A 22,817-nucleotide genomic window follows, 5' to 3' on the forward strand; every position below is an offset into this window, starting at 1 on the left:
AGACAGTTTATGCATTTTGCCTTCTAGCTAAGGAAAACTACTTAGCAAATGTTGTAGTTGTGTATATTATGTCACATGTATGTGTATTTATTACTTGTCACTATATTGCTGAGTTAGAAAATGTGTTTCCACCCAAGTTTTTTTTTTCATTGTATAATCTTGTGATTGGGCCAGTGGCCATATACAAAGCAACAATAAAATTTCTTCTGTGCATTGGTGTCTCATTTTGAGCAATTTGTTTGGGTTTTAAATTTGTGGATTTTCGGTTCCATGAAAATCAACAGGATGTAATTCCAGAAGAATGTTTTTTGTAAATCAGTATGAATTTAATTTGATATATAAATGTTTGCATATAGCAGTCACTGTTCCTGAGACATGCTAATGAAATACTGTAACAGTTGTCAAAGCATATTCTCATTGCTAAACTTTGACCTCAAGAAGACACTTCGGTGTAGTGATATGAAATTTAGAAATATGGTAGGTGGGCAAGAGATTTCTTGCGTCAAAGTTAATTGAGTCAGTGCATGTTATGTTTGCTTACTGACCTTGATAACTAGGAGATTGTTTGATACGACTTAACACGGCCGGTAAGATGTTTGCTTAGGGCCGAGCAGTTTAATATACAAACACTTCAGAATTTTAAACAGTGACATAAATGTTATAATCTCAAACTTCTTTATTATATGGAAGAATGTTTTGAATAGTACCAGGTAATTTGCCTGAGGAGAGATTTGTTGCTGTGGATATCTTGGTACATGTATTCTTCTGATTCTACAAGGGATAATTAAAGTATGTTGGTAAAAATATACTTTTGTTCAGAGAGGAAAAACACATAAATTGTAGTGATTTGGGCTAAAATATGAGTTCATTGTAGTAAATCCCATTATTTATGGATTCATTAATTTTAGTTTTGCATTGTGTACAGGGCTTATTTGTATGAAATTTCATTTCATCATTGATCAAATGAAATTAGAAAACTAGAAATCTTAAAGTTGATTGTTTTCATGTGTGCATTTTTTACGCAAACAATTTGTTGGTTGAGACTAAATTATGTTTTGCAAAGATAGTTGGCTTTTTTATATTCATTGTTGATGATTCCAGTTAGTTTTTTTTTTAATAAAAAAATAATTCATTTGTATGCTTTTCTATTTCAGACAAGGGGAGTAAACTCCAATGCCTCCATGGATAAAGTTAAAAGACTTTGGAGCCCTGGGTCAAAGAAAAAAATCAATGCCAACAAAACTTTTGGTGTTCCTTTAGAAGAATTGGTCAGAAGGGCACCACATGGATATAAAGTTCCTTTTATAGTCAAGAGGTTATGTTCATATATAGAAGCTAATGGTAGGTAATGCCAAACCTATAAATTCACTTGTATCTTTATGTCATTACAGCCATTGTTTTTGGACAAAATGGCAATATTTTTACCCAGAAATGAAAGGTTTCAGCACATGCCAGAAAGAAATGGCCAATCAGCATTGTTTCCTGAAATCTCCATTCCTTACAGACATATTGTTTAGCATCAGAAGAAGTTATTGCAAAACTTACATGAAAGATTGAATCACAGCTGCAGATTTTCTCACAGGAACCCATACATTGCTGTGTTACCTTTCATGAACACCTGTTGTATCAACCCTGAGGCTATAATTCACAGTACAACACCATCTTATGTGCACATGTTCAGAATACAAGTCTATAGCACATGGTGACAAGTGATAAACTTGAGAGTTGATATTCAAATAATGAAATTCAGACTGTGTCATTAAGGACCAAATATAATCATGAAACTCAGTAAGCATACCTGCCATAACACAACATGCCATACTAAAAACACTATTGTTAACTTACAAAACCCCTGACATGGTTCTGTTTTCAAAAAACTTTACTGGCTGCAATCTTCAAATTTTTGTTGCAAAAATCGACCGCCTCATTACAGTCCCATAATATGTAGTAAGTATGAACGGTGAACAGTCATGTCTTAAAGAAACACTACTGCATAAATTTTCAACAGTTTTAGTTGGTTTTAATTATTTCCATTATATTAAAAATATAAAAAAATGTTGAAATTTTTGTGTTCAATCTAAGAAATCAGAAAATCGCATTTGTAGTTGGTCAAATTTCGATATATAGGGCCTTCATCATCTATTAAATTTAAAGCTTGTCAACACATAATATGGTCATGATAATTCAAACTGGTTATCAAAGGTGCAAATGGCATGAGTGGATGTTTCTGCTTTTACATTAATTTATAAAATGGTATTAATATGTTGCTCACGGGATGAAAGAGTTTAAATACATTGTAATGTATTCTCATGGAACTAAAGCATTTTTTATACACAGTTTTAGAGCAGTGGATAAGCAAGTAAATTTTTTTTGTAATTGGATCTTGGGTGTCATCTCAGAGTGTTACTGATTGAAAGTTTACATTGTCACATCTCCCTTACTCCCCCTCCCTCCTTCCCCATGATGAGCCCTATCTCTGTAAACACATACTAATCTCAGTTTCGCCCTTAGTGAAAGTTTAACGTTAATAAGTTAAGCTGTATAAGAGTTAAGCATGGACAGTGAGAACAGATTAACACACACACAAAAATAGACACAGTAAGTTCCATATACCACCAGCTTATTGACATGAATGTATAAGAGGAAATATTTTGAACAGGTTGCAACTCTTGACTTGTTTTCAAGAAATGAGGTTAATTTTATTGGGGTTAATTTTGAGGTTAATTTTATTGGGGTTAATAAACATACTTTAGAAGAATCGAATATGGCCTTGAAGATGATACAAGCCAACTTGCTTGTAGCTCTGTTGTATCTGTTGTAGTTTCAGCTGTTTATTATTTCTCCATCTCCTTCATGAAACTACTCCGATCTGTACAGATGGTTTTTCCACAAAACACTTTTCCTGTTCTGGAATGTGGGTCTTTGCTACACTAATGTTCACATGGAATCATCAGCCTCTTTGGCAACAGCCACAGTTATTCGAATATGTATACCTTATTCCTGTGAACTATTTATAAACTCAACACTCAGTGATTTTCAAAATCTGCAAGTTTGACTTCGAGTTTGTCTATGTATACCCATACGTTTGACATTACTGTATGGGTCAGAAAATTGTGTTTTTACAAGGACTACAATTCCCTAAAGTTTCGGGGAATTTTGTATTTTTTCATATTATGCAGTAGTACTCTTTTAAAGCTCATGTAAACTATCCTTGATTGCAGTTATGCAGCTAATTTTCATAGAGCAATTAAAAGGTAAGGTGGCTGGGTATAAACAACTTCCATTTCATTTATTACTTAATTGGCTGACAGTAGCTTTTTGGAAGGGTTGGATTCAAGACACAGTGGTTTTAAATTCCCATTGTAAATGTGATCAGGTAAGTATTTTGGAAGAGATATAATTTGCTTTCTCTTTATTTGTTTAATACAAGACTGAAAAATCACAACCATGTCATTTTACATCACCTTCCAGAATTACAAGTGTAAACACTTGAGTAGAGAAAACTCCTTTACACCTAGATCCTGAACATTTATTTTCTGTTTTTCTGTTCAGGGTTTGAGCTTGAGGGAATCTTTCGAGTGAATGGCAACAGTCGTATAGTTGACAAATTACACCAGAATTTTGACCAGCATGGAGATGCTAACTTGGATGAGGATGGAGATGTGATGGCAGTTGCAGGAGTTCTCAAGCTTTTCCTTCGTGAGCTTCCAGATTCAGTCATCCCAGAACACATGACAAAACTATTTGTTGATTTACAAGAGAGTATGTTGGAAATGCTGTTTTCACAGAAGTTTTTCTCATGTATAATTACATCATATTGAAAATTGTAACTCATTTGTAAGAAATAATATTAAGGTGGTGAAGGTATTAGTTGTAGCATTTAGTAATGGTTTACATGTATGTTAAATACCAGAAGTTTTGTTGGTAATTTTCTTATGGGATGGCCTGTGCTCTATTGTCTGTCTGTTCTGTAGTGCAAGTTTATTATCAGTGCTCCTTAAATATGCCACTTTTGTCTTTTATGGATTATTTGTCCATATTTTTTGTTTTGCGAGTAGTGACTTCCATACTAATCCATCTAAAATCATTTACTATGTCCCCTATCCAGTTACTGTAAAGACCAACTCCCCTGCATCCTACCAAAATGGTGGATATCAATTTATATAATTGCATGTTGTTGCTTGTTTGCTTCCTTGTTTTCATTGGTAAACAAAATTTTTATATATTTTCTTTTCCAGCATATAGAAATGACACTGCTGAGTGTTTGAAAAAGCTGAAGACGATATTGACAGAGTTACCAGAGGAACATTATAATCTTCTGAAATTTATGTCCCACTTCTTGGCTGTGGTGTCCTGTAATCAGGTCATCAACAAGATGAGCCCAATGGCCCTTGCTATTGTCTTTGGACCCAATATCTTTCGGTAAATACTGTCCTTTTATGGAAATCTCTTAAAATATTGTTATAAAATAGGATTGGATTTATGGAACACAAACTGGTGATATAGATGTTATATATATAGAGATCAAAACGTGAGGGTCAAGGTAGACTTGAACTTTAAGGAGACATGTCTTCTCCTTTTGGACAGAATAGGGAGAAGTGAGAGCAGAAGAGAGAGAAGTGGGAGCAGAGCAAGAAGTGCAATAGGTGTGTGTTTATTTGTTTGTATAGGTGGGTGAGTGGATATATTTTTCCTTTCTCTTGTTTGAGTTATGCCCTCCATTTCTCCAGTATGAATATTTGCATGTAACATTTGTTTTAAGCATTACCTTATTTTGAAGTTGAAAAGTTTCTGAGAACAATGGAAGCTCTACCAATACACTGAATTTGTTCCAAAATATCAAAATGAACACAATGTATAGATGACATTAGCACTGGAAGAATGCAATTTTCATTGTATGAATTTAAATACGGAGCAAGAGAAAAAAGAGGAAAAGATCCTTTTCAAGCTGAAGAGCACATTATTCTGTTTTAATACCATGTTTGTTTTGAATGTAATAGTTGTGTGAGCTTTAACATGCATGTTATCTTTTGTGTTTTGTGTTTACATGTTTTACTTATAATATGTATAACAAGATAACCGGGTGGGATATTTCGGATTGACAACAGAACACGTTTTGACGACACCGATATATATGATTTAATGTGGCGATTTATATGAATAGTGGATTATGAAGATGTGTGCGTATTTATAATCCAAATATTGGATCTATTTAACATAAAAAACGCACAGTTTCAAAGATGGAAAAAATACAAATATATTAGTTAGTAACCCTAAAACACAGGATAAATGATTTCACAAATGATTCAATAATGGAAAGATGAATATAGTTCACTCAAATAGTAAACGATGTAAGTCTTTACACATAGTAAAAAATGTATTCGCTCAGGTAGCGAAATTATGTCACTAAACACAAGGACGGATATACAATCTATCCTTCCAGTCCTGAATAATACACTGGGTCTTACTAACCCAAAATTAGCATACAGCTAAAAATACATGTGTGGAGATGCACTCCGTCACCCGTGCACCATATCCGCTCCACAGCTCCTCCGAATCAATTTCACAACTGATATAGACTCCGGACCCTCGGAATACTATGATCACTTGAACATTAGACCCTCCGGACACTTGAAATATTAGACCCTCCGGATCCCCTTGTCCTTTGACGGCTCTACAGCTGGGTCACCTTAGTCACTCTGGACACTCCGGACGCTAGACATTAGACGCTCCGGCACCTTAAACGCTCCAGACACACGGACGTTTCTACACCCTGACAACACCGGACACCCGGGATATTCCTACCCTCAGACAACACCGGACACCCGGGATATTCCTACCATCAAAAACACAGCTGAAAATATACCCGATATACAGTGTACTAAACTTGATACAGACATAACGTAAGGACGTTATACATGGTAAGTTATAAAGATTATATTATTATGGCAATTACGAAACAGAGGTTCAATAGTAAACCTAACCCTGCTCGATAAGACAATAGTAAACAATTCTTTAAAAAAAAAATGTAGCTTTACATTACCAATATAAATCCTGTACTACGTCGCAACAAGAATAAAAAATGCACGCATTATGGTATACAAAGAAAACTATAACAAACATGCAAAGGTAAATATGGAAATACACTAGTTATCACTCAAAACCCAAAAATTACCTACCCCTACAGCTGGAGTTGTGCGAATCCTTTTAGCAGGCCGCTTGCTGACAAAACCATTAGTATTGTAAAGGTCCTTTACATGTAGTAACGTATTTATACCTTTAGAATTTTTCGTATTTCCTTATCGAAGGCACCTTGCACGTGTGGCATAGGATGAATCGTACTCACTATTTCGAAATACATAGACCATATTATAATCACCCTCAGGTATCGTTGTACAGCGAAAAGAAACGAAACCCGAGTACATGTATTTAATTAACAACATTTACACCATTCCATGACAATATGCCAATTTCTCTTTCACTCTCACCTAATAATTTTTAATGTACAGGTGTGGTCAAGGTATGTTGGGCCTGAGGGACCAGGGTACAACCAATCAGATTGTGCACAAGTTTATTGACCAATATAATGTCCTTTTCAAAGAAGAAGATGAGGAATCCCCACAGCAGTATTGGGTAGGCTAACATAGCATATCTTTATGTATTGGATGAAATTCTGTTCTGATCAGATGCAAACATTCATCAAACCTTTTAATTTTTCATATCATTTGTCAGCAAATGGTGAGAAATAGGTGTGTTACTTTTTGGACGATCTGGTACAGTAGGGTATGTTATAGTAATGTGTGTTGGTAAGTCATGATGTTCAGTGTTATCCTTGTTTTGATTAATAATACCCCTGCAAATATTAATTTATTGTTGTTATTGATGTTTATTCTCAAAGTATTTTCATGATATTTATAAACTTTTTTATTTTATGCTATTCTCATATTTGAAATGGGTCTTCCTCCAAAATGCTGTAACCACAGACTTAAAATAACAAGGGAGTGTAAAACCCAGATGCTTCTGGTTTATTTCTCATGCCAAAAATTAAGGATACACCTAAGTTTGTCAACATTTGTTGCAGTTTGTTTAGAAGGCTTTAATAGTTTACTTTTATCAGAGGTTACCCATGCACATAGTTGCTTCTTAGTGGCTTTCTAGATTAGTCACATTCAGTCCATTAGCTCTGGCATGTGAAACCTGTAGAAACTAAAAGTGGTGTCTATTTCATTGAGTACCCCTATGCTGATGTTTTCATTCTTAGCATTTTTTTCTTCACATGAGCTCAGAAAAAGAGGTTTCTGTTGTGGAAGATAAATAGCTCTTTTGGACAGTGGTATAGAATTGGGGGGATAAAGGGTGTTCATGTTAGAATTTTGCATTTTCAGAAAATAACTCAGATTTTAGCAGAATGTCATGTTCGGATTCACTATACTTACAAAATAATTATAAGTAATGGTCACTGAATCATTTGATTCTTACATTACTATTTGGGTCCCACATTTTGATGTGCAACCGTTATTGCCTTTCCATTTGTGAATGTGTCCATCCCTCTGTCTTTAGGAGAATCAATCATTTAAGTTAAATAACTGGAAATATTTTTGCTATTAAGAATTAAAAATATGAGTCCAAATGTACACAGTTCTAATGGCATATATAGACTCCACACTAATGTAAACATTTATGTCAGCAAAACATGGACTGGCCTAGAAACAGGATGGTCAGCTGGCATACATTCTTACCTTAAGCCATGCAGCACTTGTTTACAGCATGCAAATCAGTTAAGTTCAGAATAACTCCTAAATTTGCAACTGTGTTTCTCATGACCAAGATATTTATTTTAATTTTGTCTGTAACCCTAATCCCCTGTTGATAAAACTTTGAATTTCCTTTGTTCTGAAACAGTATTTCATCATATATTTCTAGGACTTTGTAGTATATCCATCACTTTTAATAGCGCTTTCAAAACAGATTGGAATCAGAAAACGATGAAGTGTAAAATCTGCAACTAAAAGTAGGTTGCTTTTTCATACACTCAATTCAGGTCGGTCTTATTATATTTTTGTGTTGTTCAGCCATCTATGTTCATTGACATCCAGCCATCCGTAAAAAAATTTCTTATCCAACCCATAACTTTGCAACATTTTGAGAGATTATGGTGAAACTTGCTCAGGTATATATGATGACAAGCAGGTGTGTCAAGTACCCAGGTCAAAGTCAAGGTAGTGGAATAAACCAACTTGGTGGCCTGAATCCTTGTCTGGGTTAAAACCTTTGGGATGCTGATGATAATTGAATTAAACTTTACCAAGGTATGCATTATGATTTGATGGTTTGTAATGCAGGTTATCCGTACCTCTTGAATCAAGTTAAAGGTCCATTGGAAAAAGTAAATCAGTGCCTGGCATCTTGTTTGGGTATAAATTTGTAATCACTGAGGATATTTTAGTAAAATTTTTTGACCATATACATTTTCGGTGTTGATGGTTTATTGTATACCACAGCTAATCATCAAGACACATGGTTGCTATCACAGCAGTATGAAAATGTAAATTAGAAGTCATTTCATAAAACAAATACCTCAAAACTGATGTTTTGACACCTCCCTCTGAATTGCCTCTCTTGGTTACAGGGTGATGATATCAATAGTTTTCAAGTTATGACTACTAGGGGAGTATGGATAGATCCAAAGGTCAATGTCAGTTGCAAGACTGAATTTGTCTTTTTGTCTCATGTCTAGTAAGTGTATATTATTTGGTTATTAGGTGAGACATTAATAATTTTCAACTTATGGTACAGGTGCAAAGTGTCTGGTAGGTGAGAATAGAGCCAAGGGTCAAACGCTGAATTTGCTGTTCATGTTTGGAGAATTGTATCCATGATTGTCAGTTCCATGAGCAAAATTTCATTCAAGTAGACACAATAGCAATAATTCCTTTTTTCTGATTTGATGGTCCAACCCCTTTCCAGGGCCTTGGGTATGATGGAGATGGAAACCAAATAGGTGTCACATCACATTACATCATGGGAGAGTTGTTGCACCAGGTTTTTTGAATGTTCATATGAAATTGTATGAGGACATAGTGTGACAGGTGGATAGACGGACAGACACTTTTTAAAATGCATAGTAATAATCAATGACTTTTGTCCTTGTTCAGGGTATAAACTTGAATAAACCACTCAAAATATTTTAAAGAAACTTAAGTCAAATGTTCTATCATGACTGTAATATTCATCTACTCCCCCATCAGTTTGTAGCCCCTTGTGATTTTAAAAATGAAAAGCATCAAAGATATACAAATGCACAAAATTTAGTCCATCCATTCAATATTATATCTTAGCTGGTTGTCACCAGGAGGTCCCAAATGCAGTCATCTTGTTTTCAAATTAAATGGGAGTTTTCAGTGTAAACATCCAGCCTACTGGCTGTCTTTTTTGGTTCCTGGAAAAGTACATATTCAGTGAAGGGGTGAGGTTCCTTGAACTACACATATTGTCTTTTAACAAGCAAGCAGTGTAATGGGTTCAATAAATGCAACTCCCAAAGTCACAGTAATTTACATAATTATTCAAAGGTTATCAAGGACAAAGAACTGCTTGACTCCTTGTTATCTGCATAGATAGACTCGCCCATACAAATATAGCAGCTGTGGTAGTAAAGAAATTCCTGTTTGGGTTGAAACTCTAAAAGGACAGTAGTGTTATAGACCCCTTAGATATGCTCCAGTTAAAAACTGACAAATGAAATTCCTAAGTTGTGTAGACTTTTGATATCCATGATGCTTTTTGTACAGGGGGTACAAAATGTGAGGTTTTTTGAAGGCAAATACTGTAGATGCATTGTCACATAATACAGCCATGCCAACTGTTTTAAAGTCGAGGTTTACCCTCATTTCTTTCATGGTCACATAAATGGAAGATAAACAAGGAATTTTAGCCATGTCATGTTTTTAATTAAACTATAATTATCATAGGGGAAATTTAACTGTATAATATTGGCTTGTCCAGGCTGCTTAAATCACAAGATGTATTCAACTTTCATTTCCAAATGTACTCTAATACTTGTCATCAAGTTTTGTTAAGTTCCATAACTTGTGAACAGATTCATTCTGAACAGAGTCATTTATTGAAGGCAAATATCAAAATTATGATTAGAGTATGAGCCTTACTGAAGAAAAATCTATTTATCTCCCCTGCATTATGCCAATTTCACCTTGTTAAGGTTCTTGCTCAACTTTCACATTGATTTGAAATGTTTTTTTTTTTGTTTTACCATATACTTTAGAGGAAGCAAATAATAGCAAAACCTTTGTAATCCAAACTTAATAGATTGTACACCTTTTGTGTATATATGATACAGTATACCGAAATAAATATTACACAGTAGACTTGGAATAAGATATAATTGAGAATTTTACTCTAGCATCTACAGTTTTTATTCAGTATACTAATGAAGGGTTTCAATGTCTATCTCGCAGTCATGCATTGTTTCTTAATTTACATGAAGTGTTGGTACAAGCTATTTTTCTTCTGCACACACACAAACACACACACAGCGATTCACCCAGCCAGTCAACAAATAAAACTTTTTCAAGATCATGTGCTGCATGCAGGGATCTTGTTGAGCTGACTATATCAATCCTCACATTATAGTACATATGTTTATTTCACTGACAGCTTTCATGACAATCATGCATCTTTGTAAGGGCAAGAACAAACCTGTGTGACCTTCATTCATACCTTAGTGACTTCACTTAAGTTTTGCATTCAGATAAGTTTTTCAGTCATTGTTGGCTGCATAGTCATGCAGATTTGTGTGGATGAGTCTTGGTGAGTGTACAGTACCATCCCCCCAAACTAACTCAGAGTGACCTCCGCTTCATGCTTCATTAACTTAATTTTTTGTTTTTGTGGTTTCTTGGTAATTGTTGACTGCAGTCATTTTAATTTTGTATGAATACACTCTTTTTAGTACAAAACCATTCTACTAAAAGTAGGTCACAATCCTACTAAAAGTAGGTCACAATCCTTCTAAAAGTAGGTCACTTTGGTGGTGCATTATATTCTATGAATGCATTTTACATTCTTGTGTACTTTGCTTAAAGAGATTAAGGAACTAAACTTGTACATTTGACCCATTATGGAAGTGGTACATGAAGTTAGCTCAATATCACACACCTTGGTCACTTAGCCTGAACAAGCATATAGGACTGAGTTTTGCTGCAGTGTTTTGATATAAGATTCCATATTCTCTTACTCAGGGTGAGACAGTTTTCCTTTGTTGGAAAGTCACATGGGATATTCCTGTTCCACATGAGTGCACTAATTGACCTTACATGACATCATCATGTTTATAAAGTCCCTGATTTTTCAAATAATATAGCAGTTTTCACATTACAGATAAAAACTTTAAAAGTATATAAACACCACTTTGAGTTTGTAAATAATACTTTGTTGTAAATTCCTCGTGGTTCCTCCCTTTTAGGAAAGAAAGAAGCATAAAATAGCACCTCCTCGTCCACCCCCTCCAAAATTTCAAATTGAAGCAGTCACCAGGACAGTGCCCTCCCCAAGAAAGGTAAGGTTCACTTTTCCTCTTTGATTGCTAAACCTTAGAGGTTAAATATGTTGCCAGCTAGACTTTTTATGTCACCATTTCATTTAGACAGATCATTAAAAGTGTCCCAATTTAAAAGAAACCTTTTGCTGCTAGATTTACAACATGTGTGTGCGACCACTATTTCGACCATTTATAACGCATCCTCATTTCTCATCCTTTAATTACATTTTGCCTTTGACAGCAATTAAGATAGTAACCTTTTTGGTGAGTAAAAGGTACCTTTTGTGCACTTGTATACATATAGATTGGTATTGAAGCATTTGTACTAACTGCAAAATTCCAGTCTAACAAGTGAAGTGAATTTTAAAATGTCATGACTTTTTCTTTTTTTTTTCTTGTTTTGTAATTTTTATTACAGACTTGTTTTGCATGTGTTTTATATTTGGTTTATATGAATAGCCCTTTAATCTACATATTTTCACCTTACACTTCTTTTTCTTAATTAAAAAAATGTAAAAGTAATACATTTGAGAAAATTTATCAGTTTAAAGATATAATTATAAAAATGAACATGAAAGATGCAAGACTAAAATTTCATCACTTTCAGTCTTTTATAAATGTGTTATATTCATTGTCCTTGAGAAAATTGTCCAATCAATAAATTTTAATTATTTCCTTCCTAAATTGGTTTTTGGTTCCCAAGCATATCAATAAGAACCCCATGTGTTAGATTTTGGTCCCTAAAGATGTCAGAAAACACACTTGTATTATATTTTGGTCTCTAAACATGTCAAAAAATACACCATTGTTATATTTTGGTCTCTAAACATGTCAACACACAGCCAAAGTTATAATCTGAACTACATTTAAAATAGTTTGCTGTCCTGTACAATTTCTTTTTTTCTTAAATTATATTAATGTTGATTTCTTTATCAAATACATTACATGATTACATTAACATTAGGAAATGAAATCTGCCATCTCGAAATCCAGGCTCTCCTGAAAGACAAAAAACATCTTTCCATCTAGATATATCATGGATGAAGTGAAATACCTCTTTTAAAGATTAACTGGTAGGTGGCCACCTGTATACCATACCATTTTAAGCTTTCATTGAAACTGTTAACAGTGCTTCAGGTATTCATTACAGTTTATCATACATTTTAGTGATAAGACCAATCAGTGTACAGTTCTGGTGGGTGTATCTTGTTTTAGTATTAGCATTCCAAGAACAATGTCCGGCTGTATTCAGCAAATCAAACTGGTGGGCCAAATCATCCAGCCAGACCAGCTTTATTCATGACACAGACACATAGCACACTTAAGTTAGAATTGGTGACAGCTGTCTGAACCCTGGCCCTGCCCACACACCTGCCTGTCAGGACAATTAGTCTGTTTGCTGGACCGTGCTCTCTGCAGGACATGACACCACCGGTCTACAAGATCGGGCAGATAGAGCCAGTTTTATACATTGTGATGACAGGGCATCATCATTACCATATGGAATGTTTTATCCCTGGATGCAGATCGTTGAGGAGGAGGCAACCCTCCACTTCCCATCAACAAAGGGGACACCATGGACTGATCTGAACATTTTGATCAGACCAGATCAGAGTTCAGTTTTTAGGTGTGAATCAAAAAGATCTACAGAATTGTGCCTTCATCTGAATGCCTTCCTGTGGCAGACAATACCACATATAATGTCAAGATCTTCAGTGGACATTTATGAAGATAATGAAAACTCAACCTTCAGGATATTAATGCATTTGGCAAAAATTTATAAAATTACAGGGGAGGCCACGGGTGACTGAGTGGTCTTAAGCACTCGCCATTACTGGTCACTTCCTTTGCACCTCTGTCCCAATGAGTTCAAGTCTCTGGCTCTGCCAATGTGGGTATGAGAAAGCTGCCAGTAGTTCCACTTGGGTTGGTTGTCCTTATCAGGGTTTTCCAGGGTTTTTCCTCCACCAATTATCCTGGCCGCCATGTAGAACCTATCTTGCACTGAGAAATGGTGTTAAACCCAAAACAACTACAGTAAAAAATATTACAGTGTGTCTCTCAGATTTGAGCCACAACTCCAGTAATTTGAGGGCCTTGTTTTTAATTAGTCATTTGCTGCCAGCGTTTTCACCCGCTGGTATAAGTTACATACTAATGCCTACTAATTAGATGTGCTTGTTTGGATAAAGACAATACTATCATTAACATTTCTGCCACCCTCTCTTATAAGGTGAGACAGACAAGTGTTTCCTGCCAAATCAGAGTTGGTCAGGAACATGATGTCAATTTCTTCCCTACTGAACTTTGCATCTTTTGTGATCATTCACCTTGCTGAGTAGGTATGGATCAGCTACATCTGGGAATCAGAATGCCTTATTGCCAGGGTAGTCAACAGAGTGGCTCAGCACACAATGGCGAACACCCCAGTTTTTTTGGGCAAACTTCATATGATGTTCTCTTGTGATATGATGTTCTTTTGTGATCTTCTGTTAAATCCCACCATACAGCAAACACTGTGCTCTCCAATTCGGTTGTGTTTGGGACCAAATTGAAGAGGTGAGAAAGCAGGCAGCACAGGATTTGCCACTTTAGGTGTCCTTGCAATCCCCTATCTCTTCAACACCATGTCAGCAAATGGATGACCATTGACAGCAGGAGTGCAGAGATACTTCTCAGCAACAACAACAATAACCTTTCATTGCCAGCTGATTCATAGGTGGTCGTTTGTCCTAACTTTCATAAGCAGACTGGAGGGGTATAAGAAAACAAAGTTTCTTCTCCCCAAGCCTCCCACCAACTGATGAATTGTCTTCCCTCCCACCTAATGGCAACCTCATTTGGGTGCCAGATTCCTTCTGTTTTGCCAGACTCTGATCACCTTCTTTCCAACAATGATTGGGCAATTCAAATCATCCAGGAGGGACGCTGGATCTTGTTCATTCAGCCACCTCCACTTTTTGTAGTTCCTCTTAATGGAGATCCCAGGTAATTTCACAATGGTTAATGTATTATAAAAGGAAACAGAGCATTTGTTTATAAAGCGAGCAGTAGATGTAGTCCACAAATTGGACTCCCCATGTTTTTATTCCTGTTTTTTTTTTCTGCTTACATAAGCCAGGGGAAATTGAGATGGGTCTTAGACCTGAGCAGAGACAGTCAGTTTATTGCTACCTCAAAGATCAAGATGGAGATGGCAGCTTCATTCATATGTCTGTGTGGTGTAACTATAAGTCTCAGCCAGTACAATGTGTATTTCCACATACATATCCATACTGTATCTTGCAAGTACCATCACTTCAACTGCCAGGGGGTGGTGTACTAATTCTAAAACACTTCCATTCAGCCTCAACCTCAGCCCATTGGCCTTCACCAAGGCATTGGACTACATACTTCAGATTGTCCTCCTATGCACTGATGGTGGTGTACCTGGATGATATTCTGCTAAAACACTTGGTAAATTTAGATTTAGTTCAACCTTCTTTGCCTAATTCATATTTTGGGGTGGATGGTCAATGTAAAGTCAAATTTTGCCCCTTCTCAATATTTAATTCATTTAGTTGTGGCATTTATAATGTATATTAACCTGGTTTGTCTTCTTCCCAAATGCACTGGCTGTGTTATTCCTGCATCTGAGATCTTGTCCACCTGAATATTGATTATAGTGAGGTTTCTTGAACTCCTTGGCCTTGTCATTGCAGCATCAGACCTGCACTGTCTCATTTGTCTTAACATATCACCCTCTGGAGATTGCCTTGCTGGTACAGTGGTACCCAATCTCAGGTTGTTTAGATCACTAGATTATGATCTTGACTGAAATCAAAGTTCCTGCTTCTGTGGAAAAATGGCTAGCAACAGGAATACATTTAGAAGCCCTAGAACCTAAAGTAACAATCTGAACAGTTTGTCAGGGAGGGGCACACTTTTGTAATGGTTATTGGAAAGTAGATGGTGCAAGAGAAGGCTCAACACATCAGTCTTTGGAAGTGATGGCCACTCTTTATGCCTCTTGTGCATTGGATGGACTGCATCCAAGATCCAATGGAAGGTGGTTGTGTTGAACAATTTGATTTACTGATTTAAACCAGAAGGGACAAAATCACTGGAGCTTGCATAATGGTAGGGCAATACTTTAGTTTGTGTACTCAGTACCATATTTGCATACAAGTCTGACATATCATGAGCAGGCTTATTGTGCTGGCTGATTCATTGTCGAGGAAAGACCAACTGCTTCACATGGAATGGTCTCTCCAATCGTCTGTCTTTCATTGAGTTTGTGCTCTATCGGACCAACTGATGTTAAGTCTATTTGCAGTTAGGTGGTTATATGGAATGGGCTCTCCATTCGTATGTCTTTAAATGAGTTTGTGCTCTATCAGACCGACTGATGTTAAGTCTATTTGCAGTGAGGTGGTCATATTGTATGGGCTCTCCATTCGTATGTCTTTAAATGAATTTATGCTTTATCAGGTCCATTGATGGTAAACCTATTTGCAATGAGGTGGAACAGCAAACTGCCATCCTTCATCTCTCCATTGATGTATCCAGAGTCAAGGGCCATCTATACCTTTACAGTCAGCCTTGAGGCGACATGCCATTCCCCTAGCACTTATAATACTGAAACTGATGCAAAAAATGTGGGGCAGAGCTTTCAAAATCATTCAGATTGCCCGTCTCCAATGTGATAGGTCCTGGGTTGTCGATATAGTGAGAGACATGCCCAAGAAAATATTGATCACCATGTTCTTTGATAAACCATGTTCCTTCATAATGCCATCTTTGTATGGAGAAAGCCAGCATGAAAAGGAGATCAGCACTTCACTCTTACAGAGGATCTTGTCAGTGAGATGTCTCTCCACTTTGAAGGCATATGAAGGGAAGTAAAACATGTTAACAACATCATACCACTCTCAACCTCCATCCCCCAATTGGCTATCCTCCTTTTCTACTTGGAGGGCAAAAAGCAGCCCCAGTCATAATCAAGGGATACCATTCCATGATTTCAGACACATTCAGACACCTCTGAAAAGACTATATTGGCTGCATCAAGGATCTTTCTGACTTGTTGTCCAAATATGGCTTATCCAGGCCCCACTTGCTCACCTTTTTCCTGAAATGGAACTTCTCCTGGTTCTTGGCCTGGCTCAACTCGTCTAAATTTGTGTCCCTATCTTCAACCTTGCTGAAGCTGTTGTAATCCAAGACATTCTTACTGGAAGCACTACCTTCTGCTTGTTGGTATGTGAACTGCATATACTCTCAATGGAACAGATGGCTTAGTCGCCAATGATGTCACCGGGTTTTATATGTAAAAGCATTACCGTCAAAAAGTATCTATTCACCCTTACTCCTCAGTCAGCCTATCGAGAGATAAAGCTGCATGACCTGCGGCACACGAACATCCATGGCAGCAATTAAAGACTTACTATTAGTTAAGGTGGGAAAGCAAGACACAATCGACCAAACACTGGTCACTTGGCTAAAGTGAGTTATTATGTTGGTGTCCTCTGAATTCTCACTGGATCCGATATGACTCATGAAGATTTCAACCCAAAATATGAGCAATTTTCACAAACCTGGCTTTTGAATGTAATGTAATGTCTCAATTAGAGACATAGTTGAGTCAGTTGGGTTGCATTCTTATCTACGTTAGCCAGCTATTATTTACTTGTCATGGGCTCACAGAGGAGAGAGCTGCCAGTGGTAGACAATTGCCACACTGCCCAGACAGTTACCACACTTTATTCATGACTGCACAACCTCATTTTGGGGCATGATGTTACAAGATTCACTGGAATTCCAGGGTTTCTTTTATGCATGAGGCCATATTATTTTGCAGGATACAGCAGAGATCTGCCTTGCACACATACTCTTTGGTTGTGCAACCTTTACATTAGAAATTCATCTTTTCATTTGAGCAGTCATTGTACTCCTGCATAGTGAAGTGGGTAGAGAAGGGAAGTTTAAGCATTTCCTCCCTTTAACTATTCTAATGTTACTGTAGTCATGTTATGTATTTGATCAAGGAAATTGTTTAGTAAGTTAGGTTTCTCTGACAAAACTTACCCAGTCACATTACTTTCAATATCTCTCACTATTTTCCATAAATACAAGTATGCTGTTAAAGCTTTCTCTCAAGCTTAAACTGGTAAACATTCAGAATACCAATGGCCACCTTGTTGGTCCATGGGGAGTTCATCTGTAAGAGTTACTTTCCTTCATCTATAGTAGATAGATGTTTTTCGTCTTTTACGAACGGCTGGATTCAGAAGTAGCTAAATGTATTTCCTGATGTTACTGTGAGCATGTAAGTATCATTAGAAAAACTTAATTTACTAAACGAATTTCCATGTTTTTGTGTTAGGACATTTTTTTAAAATAAAAAGTTCTTTGAGATATGGACCTTTATTGTATGTCTCTTTGGTGAAATCCAAAAATTAATAGACTTTAAATAGTCTGATTTAAATTTATATATATATATATATATATATATATATATATATATATATATACTGTATTTCTTTTTTAAAGTCTTTATTATGCTTCTAATGCCAACCCAAGGTCACTCAGCAGTCAGAACTCTAAGTTACCAAGAGATCTAAGGACAGGGAATAAAACTGTGTAAATAAATTAGACAAAATTTAAAAAAAAAAAAGAAGATAAAATGGGCAGTGCATATACAACACATTCACTTTTTCCTACATATACAATGTGTATATATATGTATATATATATATATATATATATATATTGCTTCTTTAGGTGATTTTTATCTGTGTATTATTCTTTTTTTCAGTAAATAGTTGCATTATTCGAAAGTCTGTTTCCACTGAAACTAATATATTTGCTGTAAATCGTGGCTAAGCAACATAAATATGGGAACCACATTCCACATGATAAAAAGAATTAATTACAAAATAATATCTGATTCTGATAGCACAGGAACCACACAGTAGAGTGAAAAAGGTAATTATTTATTTTCAGAGTAAAGTAATGCCAAATTATGAGAGCAGTAATTACCAAGACCATGATGATGTTGACCACAGTGAGAGTTCTGTCAGCTCCAGAGGAAGGAACAGTAACAGTCTTCACAGTCCACAATTTAGTGATGACGAAATAGCAGGCAGGGCTTCACCTTTTGTTCTGGACAGGTAAAATTTTAAACGTTGGTCACTGTTATCCATATTTTATTCTTTACTGCTGCTGGTTAAATTTGTATTAAGTTTATTGCTTAAGCTCTGTTTATGGTAGAATCATCAAACTAGATGATTGTATGCATCTCTGTTTGCACCACACCCTTGCAACAAAAGCAGCTCATGGTAACCTACATCTCATCTTTTACAGGTTTTGTGAGTGGATGTATCCCGATGAATACATCTTTGCCACAAAAGTGGGTTGCTGTGACTCACATTTCATGATTCACTGACTTCTGACTTTTAAGTGCTGTTCAAAGCAGAATCATCAGGCTTGATGATAGTATGCATCTCTGTTTGTTCCACACCCTTATTTCATAAACTATTAAAATTAGGTAATTTTGACCTACATTTCACACTTTACTGATTTATGTTAAGGTTTTGCATTTAGTCTGTCATCACATTGATTTTTGTTTCATCTGTTGTGTAGTTATGTGATACTGGGAGTCAAGAAACTTGGTGAGAAGATGCATATTCATGAGTATTGCACCATCATCTTATGCTCCACTGGCTTCAGTTAAATTTGTTGTTTGATGTTTATTTCTCAGGCACTGTTCATGCTGAAATCATGAAGTTGATATTGATCAAGTCTGTTTACTACACAACATTTACAACAATAGAAGCTTATTGTGACCTAATTTTTTTTTTCATCATCAACTAGCTTTGTCTAAGGTTTGCATTTAGCTCATGACCTCAGGTTTTATCCTGACTAGAATCATGTAATTTGGTGTGTGGATCATTTATTGTGTGTGCTTTATATTCTAATCACGAAACTTTAAATTTTGATGCATCGTTTATATTATTATATATTTATTTTTGTCTCCATTAACTTTACATTGTCAGAATCATGCAATAGTTTATGATATTCCACATCTTCATGCTGCACTTACATGCACGACATGTGTGCCCAATAGTGTATTAGGAACTAATTTGTAAACAAATCATGTACACTCGTGTGGTAGACACTTCATGTTTTGGTTGATTAAATTTGTTTCTGAATGAACTAAAGCAGATGTTTCGTGGACTGCCGCATACCAACGGCATTGCAGTATTGCATGTTAACTTTTTTGATACAATATTTTGGATTTAGGCTGGCAAAAGACACCAGGCAGGTCATAAAATTGCCGTGTCCCTACAAATAACATGCAGGTGACAAGGCATAAATGTGTCTTCTTTAGCTGGTAATAAGAATGGCAAAAAAATATACTTAACAGTTTTACATCCTGAATTTCCTTAAAATGTACTTATTTACTTCTGCAAATCCGAATTACATGAGCCATATCATGGGTTCTAAAGCTTGATTACACATTTCGAAATTGTACTGTAATTTTGACTACATTCCAAGTGTAATTATATCCTCCTTCCTGTACTCAGACTGAAATGAACATTATATTCGATAGCATCTTTTTGATAGAGTGGTCCCCCTCATGGACACCCCCATCCCCCCACCGGTCACCCACTCTTTACGACCAGAATCCCTTGGCACTGACAAGTTTGTGTTCAAAAATACCCACAAATAAGACCACCCCTCTAACGTGACCAGCGGCAAACATATTAGTACACAAATGTAAAATTTACCCCTCACAAGCGGCCACATTTTATAATTAATATTAATAATATTAATATTATATTATATTATAATATTAATAATATAGTAATATTTAATTACGGTAAAGTAAGTAATCCGATTATCTTTCCTGATGTTGGTTTCTGGATGTCGGGTTTTTGTAACTGAAAGAAGTGTTGGCTAAAGTACATGTACTACTAAGGTTATTATTATGTCATTAATGCCAATGTTTGCAGAAAATGGGGTCAGCAATGTTTTGATGGAGCTTAGGGCTTCACACAGCAGATGTTTTGTTTTAATTAATGATTATGACTGGATGTAATTGTCAAGTGGCAAGATCATAACATGGTCTGTTAGAAATGGAGTCCGCAATGTTTTGATAGAGCTTTGGGTTTCTCACAGCAATTTTTTTTTTTAAATTGACGATTATGACTGACATAATTGTAAAGATCATAGCATGGTCAGATAGGCAAAAAATAGATTTTGCAGATTAACACATACACACAGAATCAATCAACTTTGAACAAAACAGGGTACCAGATAAAGGCCGAAAAATCACATGAGATTACATGTATCACTTCCTTTATTATCCTTTTTGTGTACAAAAGTTTCGTCTGCGAAATTAAATTGCAGTACTGAACAATTAGCAACATAGGAATAAATCATTACAAAACTTTAACATGTCATCATGTAAATGAAGAAATAATACTTTAGAAGAAAAAGTAATAATTATTCAACATGATGACAATGGGAAGAGTTCACTTGCTGTAAGATTTTATGTTGGGGAAGACTCAAATAAACAAGATCGCAGAAGATGAGGAGAATATTCTCTAGCAGTGGGAACATGGAGTAAATGGAAAGAATAATTTTATGTACGAAACAATGAATGTACCAAGAACTAAATAATGTTTTCAATGGTTTTATAATGTGCATGCCAACAATATCCAACTCACATTTCATGTCTAAAAATAAGAACTATTAATTTATGTTACTTGCAATAACTCTGTTTTTAAGGCAAGAAGATTATTTTAATAATTAATGCTACTTTTAAATGAAGATATTAACTGCTTTAAGTTAATTGTAACTCTCCTACTATATACACATTTACATTTCACAAATAGAGTTCCCCTCTGGAAAGGTCACCGTCTTATAAGGCCACTTTCCCGGTGCAGAAGGGGTGGCCATATAAGAGGGGGACTGCTGTAATTACAATTGCAAGACTTCATATTTTTCCCACATTATGATTCCAAACAGTTAACGACAAAACAGAAACACATTTGCTCCCTTGCTGCAGAAATCAGATGTACTTCATGTAGAATAGACACAAATCAGATGTACATCATGTAGAATAGACACAAATCAGATGTACTTCATGTAGAATAGACACAAATCAGATGTACTCGTGTAGAATAGACACAAATAAATCCAGTCCACAATCAAAAGTTTTGTACAATCAACAAAAATACCAAAATCTATTCATTCCAGACTAAATGGAAAAGTTGTTGCAATGTGCATTCATTCACAATATGACTCTAAATTTCAGTTTTAAGTAGACTAAAACATGATTTACTTTCGAAAGTGATGTCTAGCACACGACTAAGTTCAAATTTATCTGGGCAGAGTTATGTGCACGTTAATAATGCTACTTTGTTTTCCATATTTCGGGGACAGATGAGGTTGCAATACTAAAATTGATCATGAATGTTATGTCATCTAAAGTAGCAGAGGCAGAAGATTTAATGAGTCGTGGACCAATCTGATCCATCCTATAGCCTTCTTGGTATCAAGTTCACTGAGAAATTTTTTAGAAATGTTTTTTGATACTGGTGGAATAAACATACCTCCTTAGAGATTTTGCTGCTGCAGAACTTTCTCAGTTCATTGAAGTTGTTGTCTATCACTGGGTTTTTTAATTTTGTGGTAATGTTGGTAAAAAAAATCATTGAAAACATTTGCAATGTCAGTGTCATCAGTAACTATGGTGTCATTTACTAGAAGTGAGTGAATTTTATTTGTCTGATCTTTGTGTGTTCCTCCAGTGAGTTCATTGAAGACTTTCCAAATGGAGTTTGTGTTGCTCTTTTTGTTTTCAAGCAATGATTGATAATAAGTTTTTTTTAGCTTTTTTAATCATACTTGTTATTTATTTCTCCATACTTTCTATTGTGCATGGTTTCCCATAGCCTTGAATTGGTTTCATGTTTTCATAGCATCTAGGATTTCAGTAGTAAGCCAGTTAGGTTGGATTTCATTCTTTGCTCGATGTACTTTGAGTGGGGCATGCTTAGAGACTACATCCATAAATAAGTCAGTCCACACCCTCAGAGCTTCATTTATGTCATCCAAATTTTGGCTCTTATTCTATGGAACTTTATATAGGTCATTGAGAAAATTGTTCTTCATTAAAATTTTAGAACAAACTGTAAATTATCGTTTTGTGTGTCGTTTTCTTATTTCTCTTGCATTTAACCTTTCTTGTCAAAAAAGCAGGATAGTGGTC

At 35.6% G+C, this 22,817-nt stretch overlaps 1 protein-coding gene across 4 annotated transcripts in view; it reads left to right on the forward strand.

Moving 5' to 3' along the window:
• The window catches only part of LOC149806165 (protein FAM13B-like), a 154,749-nt gene that overhangs the window by 56,581 nt on the left and 75,351 nt on the right, over positions 1-22,817 (forward strand). For 3 of the 4 annotated variants that reach the window (XM_089951076.1, XM_089951075.1, XM_089951077.1), the window contains exons 4-9: positions 1,155-1,341; positions 3,553-3,762; positions 4,239-4,422; positions 6,510-6,633; positions 11,483-11,575; positions 18,542-18,708. In XM_089951076.1, the coding sequence (XP_089807202.1) occupies positions 1,155-1,341; positions 3,553-3,762; positions 4,239-4,422; positions 6,510-6,633; positions 11,483-11,575; positions 18,542-18,708 (965 nt within the window). The remainder of the gene's footprint in view (positions 1-1,154; positions 1,342-3,552; positions 3,763-4,238; positions 4,423-6,509; positions 6,634-11,482; positions 11,576-18,541; positions 18,709-22,817) is intronic. The other variant, XM_089951078.1, reaches the window with a different exon arrangement.

Source organism: Sinohyriopsis cumingii, chromosome 2, assembly GCF_028554795.1.
Source record: "Sinohyriopsis cumingii isolate HCF-2022 chromosome 2, ASM2855479v2, whole genome shotgun sequence".
NCBI classification, from domain to species: Eukaryota; Metazoa; Mollusca; class Bivalvia; order Unionida; family Unionidae; genus Sinohyriopsis; species Sinohyriopsis cumingii.